This window comes from Antedon mediterranea, chromosome 2 (genome assembly GCF_964355755.1).
Source record: "Antedon mediterranea chromosome 2, ecAntMedi1.1, whole genome shotgun sequence".
NCBI lineage: Eukaryota > Metazoa > Echinodermata > Crinoidea > Comatulida > Antedonidae > Antedon > Antedon mediterranea.
The window spans coordinates 1,019,984-1,037,790 of record NC_092671.1 but is presented as its reverse complement, the minus strand read 5'-3'; the positions used below and the strand labels follow the sequence as shown (position 1 = coordinate 1,037,790).

Sequence of the window (17,807 nt, the reverse complement as noted above, 5' to 3'; positions counted from 1 at the left end):
AATTAAAATAAATAGAATTTATAAAGATAAACAAAATAAAACAAAGCACAAAAAAACAAATTATATTAATTTTTTAAATAAAATAAAATTGGCCAAGTCAGCAGAAAAAAAGTATGAAAAAGGAAGTAAATAAACAGGAAGATGGTTCTTGAGCAAAAATGTGTCAGCTCTGTATATGTATGCATTATTATTGCTAAAATATTATATGAGTAGGGAACAGTTTTCTCACATTTGCAATGCGTTATTACCAGCATCCAAATAAAGTATCTACATACTATATCATAGAGATATTATAATTTTCTTGTGTAATCAGTCCCTTATCTCTAATTTTAATGTGAATTGTCAAGTGTTGAGAGATAAAGAGAACAACATTTATTCTCTCTAGAACGTGTTTTACGAAAACGAAACGCGTCAGCAAGTAAATTTAACACACAAACAATCCAACTCATTAATTCCTAAAGATCGCATCCAGTTAAGAAAGTAATAATAAAGGGATAGTGAACTTCTATTGGATACGATATTACTACACGGCAGTTTTTGCCTTGTCGCGTCGATCGTCGACGACCTAGCGTTTTTTTAAATAAAATTCTTCAAAGATTGAGTGAAAATGTATGATCAAATAATATTGTTCTGTGATTATCTTTGATATAGAGTATAATTTAATTACTTGTGATATATTAGGTTTATATTATATAGGCCTAGGTCATCGTAATCTAGGATATTGAATATTTTACGTAGGCCCACCACCAACAGACAGAGGTGGAAAGCAGCTAGCTGCAGGAGTGGCTAGGCTTTTTAGGCATACTCTCTAGTTCAGACACGGCCTACTCGCATCAACCTAAATAGGCCTAGCCCTTCCGCATTCGTCTAGGCTCTAGTGAGCCGTGTATGTTTAATACCTATTATCTATGTAATTCCTACAGTTACTTGTTGTTGAATGAAATAGCAAGATTTAGCCCTAAAACTAAACTAAAAAGATTTTCAGATTAATAGCATTTTTATTTTACTTTTACCTTACCTTAATTTTGAATGATTTTAGTAAATAAATAACTTTCAGTTTATTTTTTTAATAGAAAATCTTTGAAAATGTCATCATTATCCCGCCGTGAGTTGGACGACATCAAGCCATGGGTGGAAAAAACTGTAAAACGTGTTCTAGGGTTTCCAGAGCCGACTGTGGTTATGGCTGCATTTAACTGTGTGTCAAAGGGCCTAGATGAGTCCAAAACCATAGGTAATTAATTCAACGTATGACGCACTATTATCCCCGGGAGAGGTGCGTCATTTGTCCAATGTGTATCATACCTTATGAATAACATGATCACTGCACTCCTGCATAAAAAATGGACTTACCTTTAGGTTACCCTGACGCACTCATTTTGACGCATTGTGACCATGTTCATGATATGGTGGGTGGTAAAGTGACAGACATTGACACACCATTGTTCAATGATATGACGTACCATTTAGATTTTATGATGCACCCTGCATCAATTATTATTTGTAAATTGAATAAAAGATATAAATCTGATTTTGGTAAGAAATTGTGTGGTCAAGTATTTTCTCATTTAAGTGGTCAAGTATTATTCTCATTTAAGTGGTCAAGTATTTTTGTCATTTCAGAAATGCTTCAGCCATTACTTGAAAAATCTGCGCCAAAGTTTGTGTCACTGCTGTTTGAGACGATCCGAGAAGTTGAGTCATCAAGAAAGTCGAGCAAACCACGTAAAAGAACATTCAAGGTATATTATTTCTGTTTTTGAGGGGGTGACTGTAATGATGTATCATACAGCTGTCGTAGTCGTAGAGTTTTCACATGAAAACAAATTGCCCTAATTCACCTGTCTATAAAAAGATAATTGCAGATTAATTTATTAAACAGTATTACAAAGTTACTACTACTTTATAAAGTTAATTAATTTTGAATATTTATGAAAAACAGAAGGTTAATTCTAAATATTAAAAAAAAAAAATTATACTTCTGGAAGTTGGTGTTATTTCTCTATTTTACTGTAAAATTAGCTACTTCATTTATATTTCAAAACATTATTTAAAAAATCAGTTTATGTTGACATTTTTTTGCAGGAAGATGATTCAGGTGAAGAAGTTGCTAAACCAAAGAAGTCTAAAATACCGTCTCATTTCTCAGATGATTTAGACGCCCCTCTACCTGAGCCTACTCCGAGTCCTGGACAACTGACCTCTGCACAAATTAAAGAAATGATGGTGCAAGCACGCAAACAAATCACAGCAAGGAAAGAACAGATAGACGCACTTGTTAGTATATACCAACAGTTTTAAGAACATACATTGTATTAAGATATTTTATTTAAACTATTAATCATTTTTGTATGAAGGTGATACTGATAGTTTGAATAGAGTTATACCGTTCACAAGAAGCTCTTCATAAACGAAGGCTTATCGGAGTGCAGTTGGTTTGTTTTGAGAAAAACATTATTTTGGAGCCTACAGTCTTGGTCCTCAATAAATCTACATTTTAGTAATAATATATTTATTTTCTCCAAAATACATAAAATGAAAAAAATTTATAAAAACAACATATATGAGGGTGGCAGATAAATGAGGAACAAGTTCCAATTATCTAAATGGTTTTGACTGCCCTTTTAACTTAATATTATTAGATTAAACCATCAATATTTCATTATTTTCAGAGCATGATGCGAAAGCCAGCAATACCCACCCTGATGCCAGAAAGTCAGAGCCAACTACTAGCTAAAGAAGCCCTAGATAAGGCCAAGAGAGCTGCTGAAATCCAGGCTAGAATCCAAGCACAAATGGCTAGCTCTGGTCTCGGAAAGCATCTGTCAAAGTTTGTAACAACATTTTATTCAATAAACAAGTAGATACCTAATGTATTTATTTACATACATATCCATTACACAATGCAGATTATAACTATGGGTACTGGTTCAGGTAACTGTCTTACATAGAGACACTTGGTAGCCAGTGACATTAAGTTGACATTTTAAAAATGATATAATATATATAATGCAACATTAATATAGTTAATTTCTTTATCATTGTGACTTATCTCATTAGGCCAACGCCATTAATTTTGGATGATCAAGGTAGAACCATTGATGCAAGTGGTAACACTATTCAACTCACTCAGAGAATGCCAACGTTAAAGGTAATAAAAATCAAAATTATCAAACCATTGTTAACTTTAGCAGTAATTTAAGACCATTACCTAAGAGCCATTCAATGATCATCAAATATTAATCTACTACAGTATTAGTTAAAATCAGTTCTTGAGTAATACAGAAAACACAAAAAATGTGAAGATTTGATTTTGTTTCGCAAGTAATACATAATTGTCTTGTACAGTATTATAAAAATGTTAATGTATTCGGTTCCTCTATGCATTTTGTAATGTCTTTTAAGAATTATTGGATCATAACATTCAAATATTATTTGTAAGGCTAATATCAGAGCGAAGAAAAGGGAAGAGTTCAAAGCAGTACAAGATAAGCCAGATATTCAGTTGGATGATACTCACAAGTTCTTTGATCAGCGTGTTACCTTACAACCTGCAGTAAGACCCAGACGTGGATTTAAGTTCCACGAAAAAGGCAAATATCAGATGGTGGCACAAAGAGTCAGAGCCAAGGTAATGAATGATCCCGTCTTTGTTATAAATAAAAATATATGTACAGTCAACTCTAACTCTCTGAAAACCAGAAACTCTCCCAAAACCAGACTTTTCTCACATTAATTTTAACCAAAGAAAACACAATCCGAATACCAGATTTTCCAGAAAACCAGACATATTTGGCCAGCCAAAGGTGGTATTGAGAGAGTTGACTGTATATATTATTTATTAATGTTTTTAATTATAAATGTTGTTTATTAACAAAATCAATCAAACCAAAATCTAGTTTAATTAATTTGGATGACAACATTTTACATGGTGATTTATTTTATTGGTTCCTAAATACTTCCTATTTCTACTATTTTAAGTGCAATAATGACATTACATTATTTGTCTCTGTATATAATTATACATAATAATGTGCACTTTTTATTTTTTTTTGGATTGAATATTACCACACACAGAGCATAGTAATGAGAGGGGTTATCATGCATCCCTAACAATCCTTTTATTCATTTGTTTTTATATTGTTCTTGTAGGCCCAGCTAGAGAAGCTTCAAAGTGAGATTGCTCAAGCAGCAAAGAAGACTGGAATATCCTCAGCTGCACGGTTGGCACTCATTCAACCCAAGAAAACATTTGTAAGTACAATCCTATTAAGGGGACTCTCCTACTAAGGGGACATTGAAACATGAATCTACAGTGCCAAAGGTGTAAAGGTTCTGCTGTATATCATTTGTAGAGCAACATTTTTTTATGTTATTTATATCACATTTTTTTGATCCAGAGGGAAAATGAGATACCAGATGTTGAGTGGTGGGATTCTGTGATATTGAAAGTTGATTCGTACGCTGGTTTGGATGGCAAGGATAAGAACGAGTATATAGTTGGCGTTACACATCTTGTTGAACATCCAATTCAACTTAAACCACCAAGTAAGCATTACTTAGTAGTAAATTTAGGATTCAAGTTGATTCTTACACTGGCTTGATGGCAAAGATGAGTGTTAGGATTCAAGTTGATTCTTACACTAGCTTGATGGTAAAGATGAGTGTTAGGATTCAAGTTGATTCTTACACTGGCTTGATGGTAAAGATGAGTGTTAGGATTCAAGTTGATTCTTACACTGGCTTGATGGCAAAGATGAGTGTATATAATACATAATTTATAATTATTTGGATCTAGTTTTAGTTGTCCGTTTGTTTCCATGTGATTACTGTACATTCAATTAGTCAACTAATAAAACAAACAAACAAAAAAACTTGTATTTTATGTGCATGTACAACAATTGAAATCGCAACAGGCTAGGACGCCCCTCTCCAGAGACCTGATCTGTTTATTCAATTTTAATCTATATATAAATAACTTGTTTATGTTTATTTGCAGGTGATAAAGACAAAGCAGTTGAAGTACCCATTTTCTTGACAAAGAAAGAAAGAAAAAAAATGCGTAGACAGTCAAGGAGAGAAGCTGACTTGGAAAAACAAGAGAAAGTTAGGTTAGGCCTAGAGCCACCACCTGAACCTAAAGGTATGGCTACTCAAATTAGTTTGACTTTAAACTTCTACAGTGCCTTGTGAGTTGTATATAGAGAGGGGTCTGTTGGATATAGAAATATTTTATTTTTGACTAAAGATTGATATATATATATACACGATTGATTGTGCATGAATTTGTTTCATTTCACACTAGATACATTGTCAATGAGCTTATCTCTCCCATGCGATACATTTGATGCAAAATTTGTAACCTTAAATAAATGATTTAAATGTGTTTTTTGTTGTTGTTTTCAGTGCGAATGGCAAACTTGATGAGAGTACTGGGTAATGATGCTGTACAGGATCCCACGAAGGTTGAAGCTCACGTCAGAGCTCAGATGGCCAAGCGTCAGAGGTGCAATCTCAGATTTGATTATTTTTAATGGTTTTACAAAGTTTTGGAATCATTTGCCATTCATAGACATTTTTACCTCTCATAATTTGTAGTAACTATTTCATAATAATTTTTTTTTTTTTCTTATAGGTTGCATGAAGAAGCAAATGCTGCGCGGAAGTTGACTGACGAGCAGAAACGCGAAAAGAAATTGAACAAAATCCGAGAGGATACCGCGGAAGCTGTTAATGTGGCAGTATATAGAGTGCGTGACCTCAGCGGTCCATCACACAAGTTCAAAGTTGAAGCTAATTGTAAACAGTTGTTGATGACAGGTTTAGTGATCTTGTTTAAAGAGGCTAATGTTGTCGTAGTTGAAGGAGGTTAGTTGTCTTTTTTTTTGCATCTGAATTTTAGCCAAAGATTCTGATATTAGTATAAACTAAATTTGTCTTCTAAATACAGTAAACACTGTTTATTATTCACAGTAAAGAAATCGGTGTAATAAAACTGTTTTGTACATCAATTAATATACTTGTTTTCAAAAGGAATATTTTGTGCTTAATTTAGGTCCAAAACAACAGAAGAAATTCAAAAGATTAATGATGCATCGTATTAAGTGGGATCAAGATAAGCGAAGAAAACGTAAGTAAATAAACAGGTTTTAAAAAAAATATTAAATTGGTACTTAGATTTAAGTATAGTTAAATCTAAGTAATGACTAAATATTTTGTTAAACTCTTACCTTATCTAGTAATGTAATTTGTACATTCATTTTAACATGTGCTGTTTCTAAAATTTGGTGGCTGACATGCTTGTTACCCAGGGCTCGGAATGGTTGACATGCTTGTTACCCAGGGCTTTGTGGTTGACATGCTTGTTACCCAGGGCTTTGTGGTTGACATGCTTGTTACCCAGGGCTTTGTGGTTGACATGCTTGTTACCCAGGGCTTTGTGGTTGACATGCTTGTTACCCAGGGCTTTGTGGTTGACATGCTTGTTACCCAGGGCTTTGTGGTTGACATGCTTGTTACCCAGGGCTTTGTGGTTGACATGCTTGTTACCCAGGGCTTTGTGGTTGACATGCTTGTTACCCAGGGCTTTGTGGTTGACATGCTTGTTACCCAGGCTTTGTGGTTGACATGCTTGTTACCCAGGCTTTGTGGTTGACATGCTTGTTACCCAGGGCTCGGAATGGTTGACATGCTTGTTACCCAGGGCTTTGTGGTTGACATGCTTGTTACCCAGGGCTTTGTGGTTGACATGCTTGTTATCCAGGGCTTTGTGGTTGACATGCTTGTTACCCAGGGCTTTGTGGTTGACATGCTTGTTACCCAGGGCTTTGTGGTTGACATGCTTGTTACCCAGGGCTTTGTGGTTGACATGCTTGTTACCCAGGGCTTTGTGGTTGACATGCTTGTTACCCAGGGCTTTGTGGTTGACATGCTTGTTACCCAGGGCTTTGTGGTTGACATGCTTGTTACCCAGGGCTTTGTGGTTGACATGCTTGTTACCCAGGGCTTTGTGGTTGACATGCTTGTTACCCAGGGCTTTGTGGTTGACATGCTTGTTACCCAGGGCTTTGTGGTTGACATGCTTGTTACCCAGGGCTTTGAGGTTGACATGCTTGTTACCCAGGGCTTTGTGGTTGACATGCTTGTTACCCAGGGCTCGGAATTCAAATCCCGTGTCTAAAATATCACCACTAAGCATAATACTATATGTCATTCATTCATAGTTGATGTTGGATGTGAAATAGAAAAGAACCGTAAATCAAATTTTTTTCTATTTTTAGATGTCCAAGAAGATGATTCAGATGAGGAGGACCATGCAAAAGTGAATAGATGTGTGCTGGTGTGGGAAGGAACAACGCCAGAGCGAAATTTTGGAGACATCAAGTTTAAACAATGTCCTACCGAGTCGATGGCGCGTGAAGTGTTCAAGAAACATAGCGTGGAGCATTACTGGGACTTGGCGCATAATGAAGCGCTTATTGAGACTTCTCAAGATCTGTAATTGATAAGACAATTTTATTTGTCATGTTTTTCTTTTTCAAGCATAACGCTATCTATAGTATGATTCCAGCAGGTATTTTTAAAGAATTAATGGTAAGGAGAGATTATTTTTTTGTATCTGGTTGTAAAGTTCTTGTTTTTTTTTTATAACTTTCCATTAATAATCTATTTTATAAACGTGCAGTTTGTTTTTTGCATTGCATTTATAGTAAAATAAATGATATTATTTTAATTATAGTAACACCACATATGTTCATTGAAGCATGGAATACATTGTAAAAGGCCTTTCCAATGTAATTTGATATGGGTTGGAGTCTTTTTCTTTTTGTCACAGGTGTCCGTACGGTTGCCATGCAATGAGTACAGGTGTGTAAATATGATTGACACAAGGTGAGCACCCATCACCACCAGTATCTGTCATTCACTCAAAATAAAGTATGTATTTTTAGTTTATACTGTATTGTTGTATACTGGTATAGTGGTTTCTATAATGCTGTCTTGAGGCATGCTAAAGACAGTATTACCTTTTATCAATGACTGTAATACAATAAGTAATGTAGGTTGTAGGCGGTGTTTCAACTTAATATTGGTAAATAGATGAAACATTTGGCACATATGGCATTTCATACATATAATACTATTAAAATACAAAAATCGAAACACCGACATTAACTAGAGATTTGAGGCAAGTCTATACAATAGATTCATTATCTCTGTCTTTTTAAAAATATTTTTGTTTGTACATAAATTACAATAGTATTTAGGATATTTTATTTTAAATACAATCAGTTAAAAAGTTGAACTTTTATAAAATTATAAAAACGATTGATATTGTGACTATTTCTCTGTTTACTTTCCTGTTCCAATTTAGGAATTAATTTATTCTGGTAAATCTTGCTGGTGAAATCTCTCTCTTTTCTGGTTTATTTGAAAGGGTGATTTTCAAAATTATTTTTAATGAGATACACACTGTCTGGCAGTATTCTGTTGACTTGTTACAATTTCCTCTAAATTTGGTCAAATTCATTTTCCAACATTTGTTATATTTGCAAATTATGCGAAAAGTTTAATTTCATTATAAAAGTTCAACTTGAGCCATACTTTGTATAGACACACCAAATTTGCTGTATTCTGTTGTGTTTTATAGAGTACATGCTGGCCGCCAGCAACCGGCTAGAGACGTCATTAAGGTAATGTATTCAAGAATGTAATCAAGCATAACAGCCTCTTGGTCATATAATGATCTTTCTAATTCAATACTCTTTGTTATCTGGTTTAACTTATAGTATAATATTTAGAACTTCCAAAATGTATGAGTACTGTATGTTCTCTCAATGTATATGCTATACATCTTAACATTCAATTTGTGTGGCTTGCTTACAGTAGTAATTTAAGTGAAGAACAATAGCCAATCCAATGATTGGGGTGGTCCTGAGGACACACTTGGTTGAGATAATCAATTTCAGTTTAACATAAGTCATGAAATGTCCTTACTTCATGGGCCCTGTTTTATGAAGTAACCATGGAACCATTTACAGCAGCGGTACTGTATACTAAACTTAATTCTACATGGTTCTAATAGTTAGCAAACCTGTTCTCATTGTTAAGTATAGGAATCAGCATAATCATTTACTGTAGCTGTGTTTTTTTGTTTGACTTATTTAAGAACACAGAAAGGACAAAACATACTGTAACATAATGATTTTAATAAATATTGTCAGAATCTATGTTTGTGTTAGTATGCCTTACATACATTTCTGTGGTAGAATCTACTAAAAATAAACCACTAGTCATGTTTTTTAGATACATATCGTCACATGGTTACTTCATTTGACTGATTACTTAATTTCGCATTCCTACACCCTAATTGTCATTCAGCTCTTTACGGTACTCCCTAATAAGGGTCAAATGCTCATGTCTGTGATAACAGAATCCAAGGTTGTGACCTGGACCTAAACGCTCCCTGATATCTGCCGGTCTATTTTAATTTGACTGATTACTTAATTTCGCATTCCTACACCCTAATTGTCATTCAGCTCTTTACGGTACTCCCTAATAAGGGTCAAATGCTCATGTCTGTGATAACAGAATCCAAGGTTGTGACCTGGACCTAAACGCTCCCTGATATCTGCCGGTCTATTTTAAGCATGGCCCTTAAGTTCATACTAGACTGTTGTTTAGATACTGTACAAACATATTTGGTATGACACCTGTATCTTCAACTGGATGTTGCTTTGTGTAAGAAATAAACTGCTGACGCCATCTTCTTAGTTCAGATGCTGTCACGTGTCGTAATAACTTAATGTAAATGAATTCATGTAAGGAAAAACAATTTGAAATATAATAGGCACATGCCTATTTAAAGGAAATTCATACTTTAACATCGGTTTGACTGTAATTCGGGAATATATGACTGATTCACAGACCTCACAAAACTAAAAGACATTTCTGTACAAACTCAGAACTTCTTTTCCATAATTGTATTAATCTGTATTTATAAACAGGCCTACTTGTTACGTATTATGTATGTTAAAAGGATATTTTGTCTGCAGCTTTTGGTAAGCTGATTTCATCGCCAGGAAAACTTGTTTTCTGTGCATTCAACAAGGCCTGTAATATAAAATTGAATCCCTAGATTAAACAGTTAACTAATAAATAACTGGGGGCCCATCGCTGGGGGCCCATCGCTGGCAGCCCTGCAAACGGACTACTGCACGTACCATTACAATGTCTTGTGTTATTTTGTCCAACTCGTGCAAAAAGCTTGTTGATGACAGTGGTTGCTGTAAATGAAAATAACATTATTAATTGACAATGTCCTGTAATAATAAAAATGGAATTGCTTGTGTAAACAAGAATGTCTTATAAGTATTTTAAATGTATTATGTATCGTGGAAGACAATTTTCAAAAAGATATTCCATTTTTAACGAATAAAGTTTATCAGTGGCTATGTCTAACATTATCTGTATTGTTTCCAAATTACCATTATTAGTAAATAATGATATTCTTATTTGAAAGGAGTTTTGATTTATAATTATAATGTATACAATCTTAAATTTATTACCAATATCTATAAAAGTTTGTTTAATATTATCATTGATATCTGATTTTCTCTAAAAAAACAAAAAAATTATCTATATTAACCCTCTGCTATTCATTGCGTATTAAAACCAACTAACAACTTACAGATACTGTGGACATGTTTGGTGGAGGAGCTTTTCTTAAGAACACTGCATCATAAATTTGTTGACCCGGCAGGTCATCGTCTGGTGATATTGTGAATAATGGCGAGTCCCAACGGTTCCTCGAATCTGGTGTTTCAAATCTCATTACTAAAGCATCAAAGCTAAACAGAAAACAAAATTGTATTACATTTTACAGTTTGAATAAAATTATTCAATTTTGCCCAAAAAAATTATTTTGCTTATAAAAATACAAATAAGAGTTAAATTTAACCAAAAACCCATTCACTTAAAAGTTTTTTTTCAAACTAAAAAAACTAATTTTCTAGGACAATATATTTAAACAGTTTGTTTTAACTGGTAATAAAGAATAGAAAACTGCTTTTTACTAGTTGGATTTGGTATTAAAATAAATAGCATAATATGCATATGTGAAAATCTCCATACATTTCATTGCTATACTGCTCATTTTCTGGTCTTATCGCATTCCATTCTTTAGCTGTTTGTGCGTTGACTTCACAATGAATCTACAAATATAATTTATAGAAATTTCTAAAGATTAAGTTTATACACACACTAGATTGGATTATTCATTACCAATATTAATACAAACTTACAATACAATGAGGAGTTTGAGAAGACTTTGCGACACAAAATAACTCGTATCGAAAACCTGAAATTAAAAAAAATCTAATATATTTGTTAAAAGTAAAAATAAAACATAAATTTAACGATAGATACACTTTAAACAAAATAAATTATTCAGACTAAAAAAAACATTCTCTTTTGTAAAGGAAAAAAAGTGCGCCCAATGTGGGGCTCGAACCCACGACCCTGAGATTAAGAGTCTCATGCTCTACCGACTGAGCTAACCGGGCTTGTTGAGTCACCTTGCAAGTTTATTGGTTATGATCGACGTATCACAAGCCGCGGCAGTAATAAAATTCAGCCATCGTCGTACGTCAAAAAACGTTACGTTGTGTTTGGCCTAGCTAGGCCTATGCGTTTTTAACTTAGGTATTATAGTTTTGATGTTTTATATACATACGACGAGTAGGCCTTAACATAATATTTGTCTAGAGAAAGGCGCTAGCATAGTTAAAGCTAGGCCTAGCTAGGTAGGCCATTTTGAGGTTGTGTGGGGACGGACTGGCCGAGTCTTCTTCAGCTAGCAGGTCAGCTTGGAGGTCAGGGAGACATTGGAGGCCTGGCCTAAAAATTTGACTAATTTTCGAAATGTAATAATGAACAATAACACTTATTTTTTTGACGTGAAAAAAAGTAATTCCCAGATACAATATATTTTTCTTGAAATCGAAAAAAAAGTGTACAAACTGCTTTTTTAAAATGGAAAAAAAAAAAAATGTAACGAATGTATATATGAATATGATGAAGTAGGCCTTATTATGTTGAATTTAAAAATTAAATTCATAATCTTTTTTGTTCCATACCTTTTATATAATTTAATGAATCAACAATTACAACATCATCTTTTGAAATGGCTCTGAAAATAAAATAAATGTTAATGTAACTAAAAAATTATCTATTGGTAAATGTATTAAGTGTTAAATACTGTATATTTTAATGTAGATTTGAATTTTGGTGTCAAAATATTTGTATTGTGTAATAATACAGTAATTATTATTTTACTTGGTGTACTTATTTTTATTATAATTTATCAAACTTTTTAAATGATAAAGTATTATAAAAACTAAACTAAATCATAATTCATACTTTTTATTTAATGTTTTTACATATTATATATGAATCCAATTCAATTACTTCTTATGTATTTTACAATAAATTTGAATTGAACTTTATTATCTAGAATAACTCTCCTTTAGCCAGTCTTACCTTTGCACTCCAGATTTAAGTGACCCGCGTGTATCCTTTTCTTCTTTTGAATCTGTAAATAAATGTAGAGTAATTAATAAGCCATGCAGTACAGATTGTCTATAATTCTGTAATTAATTAAGCCAAATTGATATTCTATAATTTTAATTTCATATAAATTAATTTCATATAATGTTAAAATGTTACTGCAGTAGGCTATATAACACTGTTGACATTTTTACATCACATTATTTTTGAAATTCTGTTATTAAAAGTACTGTTAGTGTTAGTGTTTTAAATGTAATGTTTAAAAACAAAAGCCTTTCATCAATTTTCTGACACTCACCGCTATAAACTAGGTCTCGTTTTACCCCAATTGAATGATCACTTATGACTGTTACCCGTTTGCAGTGTTTTTCTTCAAAGTATACTTTGACAGCTTCTGATCGTTTAGTTTTCCCACTGCTGGGATAACCACATAGAATTATCAAAGGCATTTTGTATACTAACTGTTTACAACATGCAACTTGTCACACTTCAAAATCAAAAGTGTAAAAGGGGAAGTACCTAGCGATATGGTGACGTCATGTAAGCCTATGGAACGCCAAAGTTGTCTAAGATTACCTATTGTTATTATGACAGCGTGTATAATGTTAATACTCAAAGTTGTACACTATTCTGTTATTTTAATTAGAATTTAATACAAATGATGACGTTTAAATTTATTTATGATTGGATTAATATATTTTTCAATACATTTCCAATTGGCCTTTTCTACAATTAATCCATATCTGTACAAAATTCCAGAGGGCGCTCGCTTTTATTTTTATTTCATCGGAAATTCTGTGAATTAACTCCTGAATGAAGCGACGCTTATATTCTTCGCCTTGGAGCTGGTTGGAGCCCATTCTGGTGTTGTTAAATACTACCAGGATTAAGTTATGTATTATTTAGAAGTTAAAGTATTTGTGAAAATCGTGTTTGTAGACAATTTATGTAGACTTTTTTGTAGACATGTTCTTGACCTTACGCAAATTCTTGTCGTTGCTTCCGGTACAGGTCAATAAATTCGCGCCAAATTCGTTCTTTTTGCCACCAGCTCAATTATTGAGGGGACTTCATCAATTTGACAGTGTCAAGAAAGTTGAAAGAAAGCAAATAATTATCCTATCCCGAAAGTTAGAAATGGCTCCAAATTCCCCAATGAAACGACTACATGTTGATGATAGTGCGGCTGCTGGAGATTCGGCTTCAAAAGAAAGAATTGTTTTGAAGTTTTTGAAATGTAGAGACGGTGCTCATGCCCCAACACGAGGGTCAGCAAAAGCGGCAGGATTTGATCTTTACAGGTACGTACATATAGGGAGAATGACTACCACCAGCAGACCTGTTGTATACATCCTATGAACTATGTATTTGGCCTATATGGTTACATGTTTCATTAAAAAAAATGTCGTGATTCGATTTGAGGATGATCCGATATTATTGTCATTGATTAGGGCCTAGCCTATAGGTTAGCTTCAACCAAACAGTAAGTGTATGAGGCCCGCCTCTTTGAAGGATAACCGACGCAGAAATTATTCAGAAACACTGTGTTGGTTGTTGCCACAGAAAACTTTATTATTGATCTCCTTCCGTATGTGCATATATTTACCTATGTTATTCTTACAAGAACTGGAAATACAGTTAATAGATATTAGAACATTGATATAACGTTTCACACTTGTTTTGTAATGAACTTAAACATTAACCAACACTATATGGTAAACCAATCTCATTACATAATATTATTAACAGTTAACACTAAAATCAACGTTAAATATACCTGAATCGAATAACTATGTTAACTTGTACATGTACATCATAAGCACCTTCCAACCATTATAATCGACGATTTAATATAATGGTATAACATGTTCACAGAATCATCGTAACATTGATATATAGAATTAAATACTCCTTAGACTTAATACATAATAACTTTCTAAAAATAAAATGTCTTACTGACGGAAACAAACAACTTATAATGGAAGAGAATCATGGTATGCAAATTAAGTTTACATTCCAACGCATGCCACCAACCAATTCTAATATACTGTAGCAGACAAAATCGAACCGCGACATAAATTAGTCCTAGGCCCTATTTTGTATTTATTTTTTAAATGATGAATTTATGACATAACAGTCCGAGAAAAAAAAAAGATTAAGATTTTTATATTACATAAACATTATTTTATATATTCATTAATAATAATTTATGCCTAATCTATTAAAAATAATAATAAATATTTATTGTAGTTTTAATTTACATTTGAATACTATCTTTTTTTAAGTGTAATGAATATTTTTATATACCGTAATATATAAAATTTCATATTGCATAATCTTTTTGTTTTCACAGTGCCGTTGACATTGTTATACCAGCTAAAGGAAAAAACAAGGTTGACACCGGAATTAAAGTTGCGCTACCAGAAAATTGCTACGGAAGAGTAGCTCCTCGGTCTGGATTAGCAAATAAACATTTCATTGATGTTGGTGGTATGTTAATTTATTGTAATTTAGTAGTACTTTTTAAAAAAAACTGTACACTACTACAAATGTAGCTTACCTTGCAAATACAAATCCATTTCATTTATTTAGCTCGATGCTCCATATTATACTCAACCTTGTCAGCAAATGAATACCTTTTTAAATAATAATTTTTTTTTTAAATATTTTAGCTGGTGTTATAGATCAAGATTACAGGGGAGAAATTGGTGTTATTTTGTTCAATTTTTCAGATGTTGATTACCAAGGTAACAGTACACACTTTTGTAAAACTACTTTCATTTCATAACAAAACTTGAGTATAGAGAAAAAGAAAATATAACAATATACTTTAATCTGCACACTTCCATTACATTTAGAAAGAAAACAATATTATGATTGTATTTTATTTTTATTATTTTCTAGTAACCAAAGGGACAAGAATTGCCCAGCTTATTTGTGAAAGAATATATATGCCAGAACTTGAAGAATGTACGGTGAGTTGAGTTGAGAAAAGAAAATAGAAAAAACACTTGTTCAACAAGAAATACCCATTTATTTGTTACTGTCACTAAAGGTGAACTGTCATTAAATTAACATGATCATTATTTTTCAACATATACAATATAATGATAGTACAATTGCAGTATAACCCCTCTGTTGGGACACCCCCATTAAGAGGAAAGTTCTTTATTTGAGCGAGTAATTTTTTCACTGTCACTTTCAATATAATAATTCGATATTGTAAATGTCATCATTGTCATATCACCATTTTCATGTCTTTTTAAGATGGTGCATATTTACTCCAATATAAATAGGCCAATTTGTAGATATGACGATGACATATAAGTATTGCTCTAACGTGCTATACTAAGCAAACATGTTTTCCTTTTGCAGGAGCTGGATGAAACGGTGCGTGGAAGTGGAGGCTATGGCTCATCTGGGATGAAATAAAAATGAGAATTTAATAAACTGATAGAGGGCAGTATTTAATAGTTCACCTTGTAAATATTAACTTGTCATACATGAAATCTTATAAAGATAACTTGTTACTTGTAATGTTCTGTGTGTTCGATCTTTCAATGATACCACATGAATATTCATTCATTTTGCACATTCAAATATTTATTAAGTAACTCACAAAGTTTTAGCCACTGAAGTGTTTCTGGTAAAACATAATATTAATACGAATATCTGTATAGGTAAAAGTGTACATGTTTTTTTCAACAAAAGAGCAAATATGATGACCAGTATCTTGAATGTACTTTGTATAAGGTTAAATAAAATACAATTTCATTTACAAAGGTTATATAATAAAGTGACAAAATAGTTTGGCAAGCAACTCAGAAATGTGAACATTGTGTAAAAATGTAGATTTCCAGTGAAATGACAGGTGCAAAGAAATTAAAATTACTTGCATTGTATTCTGGTATGATCAGAGTATAAGTATACAATAAAGGCACACTGTATTTTGTAATGTAATGTATTATGTTTTGTAATTTGCTTTCCACTAATTGGGCAACTCATTGTGTACATGTGATGGTAATGTTTGTATATTAAAATCCACTAAAAGCTACAAGTAGTCTTTTTTTTTATTCAAGAGAGGTGGGTTTATGTCCAAGGTTAATTTTTGTGAATGAGTGAATTCTTCATAACCAGAAACCTGCATCTGCTGTAACTTAGTACTCGTTCTGTCTGATTGGAATCAGAGGTTGTATTTAAAGCAATCTTGTTTAAATGGCAGTCGATCATGAGTACAGAAAATGTTTTCATTTTGTTTGGACAATAAAGGAATTTTGTATTGCTATGCAAATTGAGTCCGATTGACCTAAAATAACAATTACAAAAATGTGAGGGGTGCATTGGTTGATCAGATATAATGGCAACTTTATAGGAGGATGTTTGCATGAATTGGAAAGGTCATAGGAAAGGAAAGATATAGCATTTTCAATGAAAGACAATGATTACCAAAATAATTACATGAAAAAACATTTATGGTCAATTGTTTCCAAGCTTAAAATGGATGGCACTTGGCATACTTACACCATAGATAAAATAAAATAAGTAGCCCAGTGTACTTATTTTAGCAATACTTCCACCGACTACTGGATCTTGCTTCCTACCTATTTCAGAGTTCTAGTAGTAGTAGACGTCCTAAGAGAATTCCCTCGCGTTTGCGCGCGGCGCAGTTATACGCACACGCGCGCATGTTCAGATCATAGTTTGGGGAATTCCTTTTATTTATCCACGTGTCGTTAAAAACTTTTACGATATTTATGATTTTTTTTTGCTTGTCAGAAAACGCAAATCGGTTGTCTTTTTTGCACTATATAATATAGCTCATCGAAAGTACTGTATTTACTACTGTATTTAGTTTATGTATTCTTTTCTGCAATCGTGGCGGTGCCTTTGACATAGAAGAAAACGCTATTTTTTTCTGCAATCGTGGCGGTGCCTTTTACATAGAAAACGCCTCCTATCCTTGCATATTATTCCAAAAAAGGGATGATTTTACAAAAACCGGTGTTTTAAAAAAGGTTGATACTGTATTAATTATTATTTATATGAAATTTAGACAATTTTAGTTGGATCTCAAATCAAGAAATAATGACATAAAAAAAATAACAGTACTTATTAAATTTCAATAATTTCGCGGATTTGGCAAGCAAGAAGCAAATCAGCTGTTGTGTATCGAAAAAGTTGGGTGCGCTGCGACGGCGCAACCACCGAGAGATTTTCACTCATCAGCTGCTGCTAGATTGGAA

The 17,807-nt window shown here is 32.9% G+C and overlaps 3 protein-coding genes and 1 non-coding gene across 7 annotated transcripts; 2 read left to right on the top strand and 2 right to left on the bottom strand.

Moving 5' to 3' along the window:
- Window positions 1-535: 535 nt before the first annotated feature.
- On the top strand, window positions 536-9,225 carry LOC140039991 (U4/U6 small nuclear ribonucleoprotein Prp3-like). Of its 2 annotated transcripts, XR_011842682.1 has the most exons (15): window positions 536-609; window positions 1,074-1,234; window positions 1,624-1,742; window positions 2,086-2,277; window positions 2,673-2,830; window positions 3,061-3,151; window positions 3,443-3,631; window positions 4,153-4,254; window positions 4,401-4,548; window positions 5,000-5,143; window positions 5,407-5,506; window positions 5,636-5,868; window positions 6,056-6,130; window positions 7,281-7,935; window positions 8,648-9,225. XR_011842682.1 is itself a non-coding variant. In XM_072085593.1 (14 exons), the coding sequence occupies exons 2-14, from the start codon at window positions 1,087-1,089 to the stop codon at window positions 7,499-7,501; spliced, it is 1,920 nt and encodes a 639-aa protein (XP_071941694.1). In that variant the 5' UTR covers window positions 536-609; window positions 1,074-1,086; the 3' UTR covers window positions 7,502-9,225. The 2 variants fall into 2 exon arrangements, 1 of the variants encoding a protein (XP_071941694.1); XM_072085593.1 differs by having other exon boundaries at window positions 7,281-9,225.
- Window positions 9,226-9,386: 161 nt separating this feature from the next.
- LOC140039992 (protein KTI12 homolog) lies at window positions 9,387-13,100 on the bottom strand. The gene is made up of 9 exons (XM_072085594.1): window positions 12,863-13,100; window positions 12,538-12,589; window positions 12,135-12,187; window positions 11,301-11,356; window positions 11,131-11,210; window positions 10,688-10,847; window positions 10,221-10,283; window positions 10,042-10,110; window positions 9,387-9,804 (listed from the first exon to the last, which is right to left on the bottom strand). The coding sequence occupies exons 1-9, from the start codon at window positions 13,011-13,013 to the stop codon at window positions 9,661-9,663; spliced, it is 828 nt and encodes a 275-aa protein (XP_071941695.1). The 5' UTR covers window positions 13,014-13,100; the 3' UTR covers window positions 9,387-9,660.
- Window positions 11,489-11,561, bottom strand: Trnak-cuu (transfer RNA lysine (anticodon CUU)). Its single transcript has one exon. It is a non-coding gene; the product is annotated as a tRNA-Lys (tRNA).
- LOC140039993 (uncharacterized) lies at window positions 11,601-16,621 on the top strand. 3 transcript variants are annotated; one of them, XM_072085597.1, is made up of 6 exons: window positions 11,601-11,700; window positions 13,616-13,865; window positions 14,918-15,054; window positions 15,237-15,311; window positions 15,469-15,539; window positions 15,940-16,621. In XM_072085597.1, exons 2-6 carry the CDS (start codon window positions 13,702-13,704, stop codon window positions 15,994-15,996), a joined length of 504 nt encoding a protein of 167 aa, XP_071941698.1. In that variant the 5' UTR covers window positions 11,601-11,700; window positions 13,616-13,701; the 3' UTR covers window positions 15,997-16,621. The 3 variants fall into 3 exon arrangements, with proteins under 3 accessions (XP_071941698.1, XP_071941697.1, XP_071941696.1); XM_072085596.1 differs by having other exon boundaries at window positions 11,615-11,700; window positions 13,576-13,865; XM_072085595.1 differs by lacking the exon at window positions 11,601-11,700 and having other exon boundaries at window positions 12,976-13,865.
- The last annotated feature ends 1,186 nt before the right edge of the window (window positions 16,622-17,807 follow it).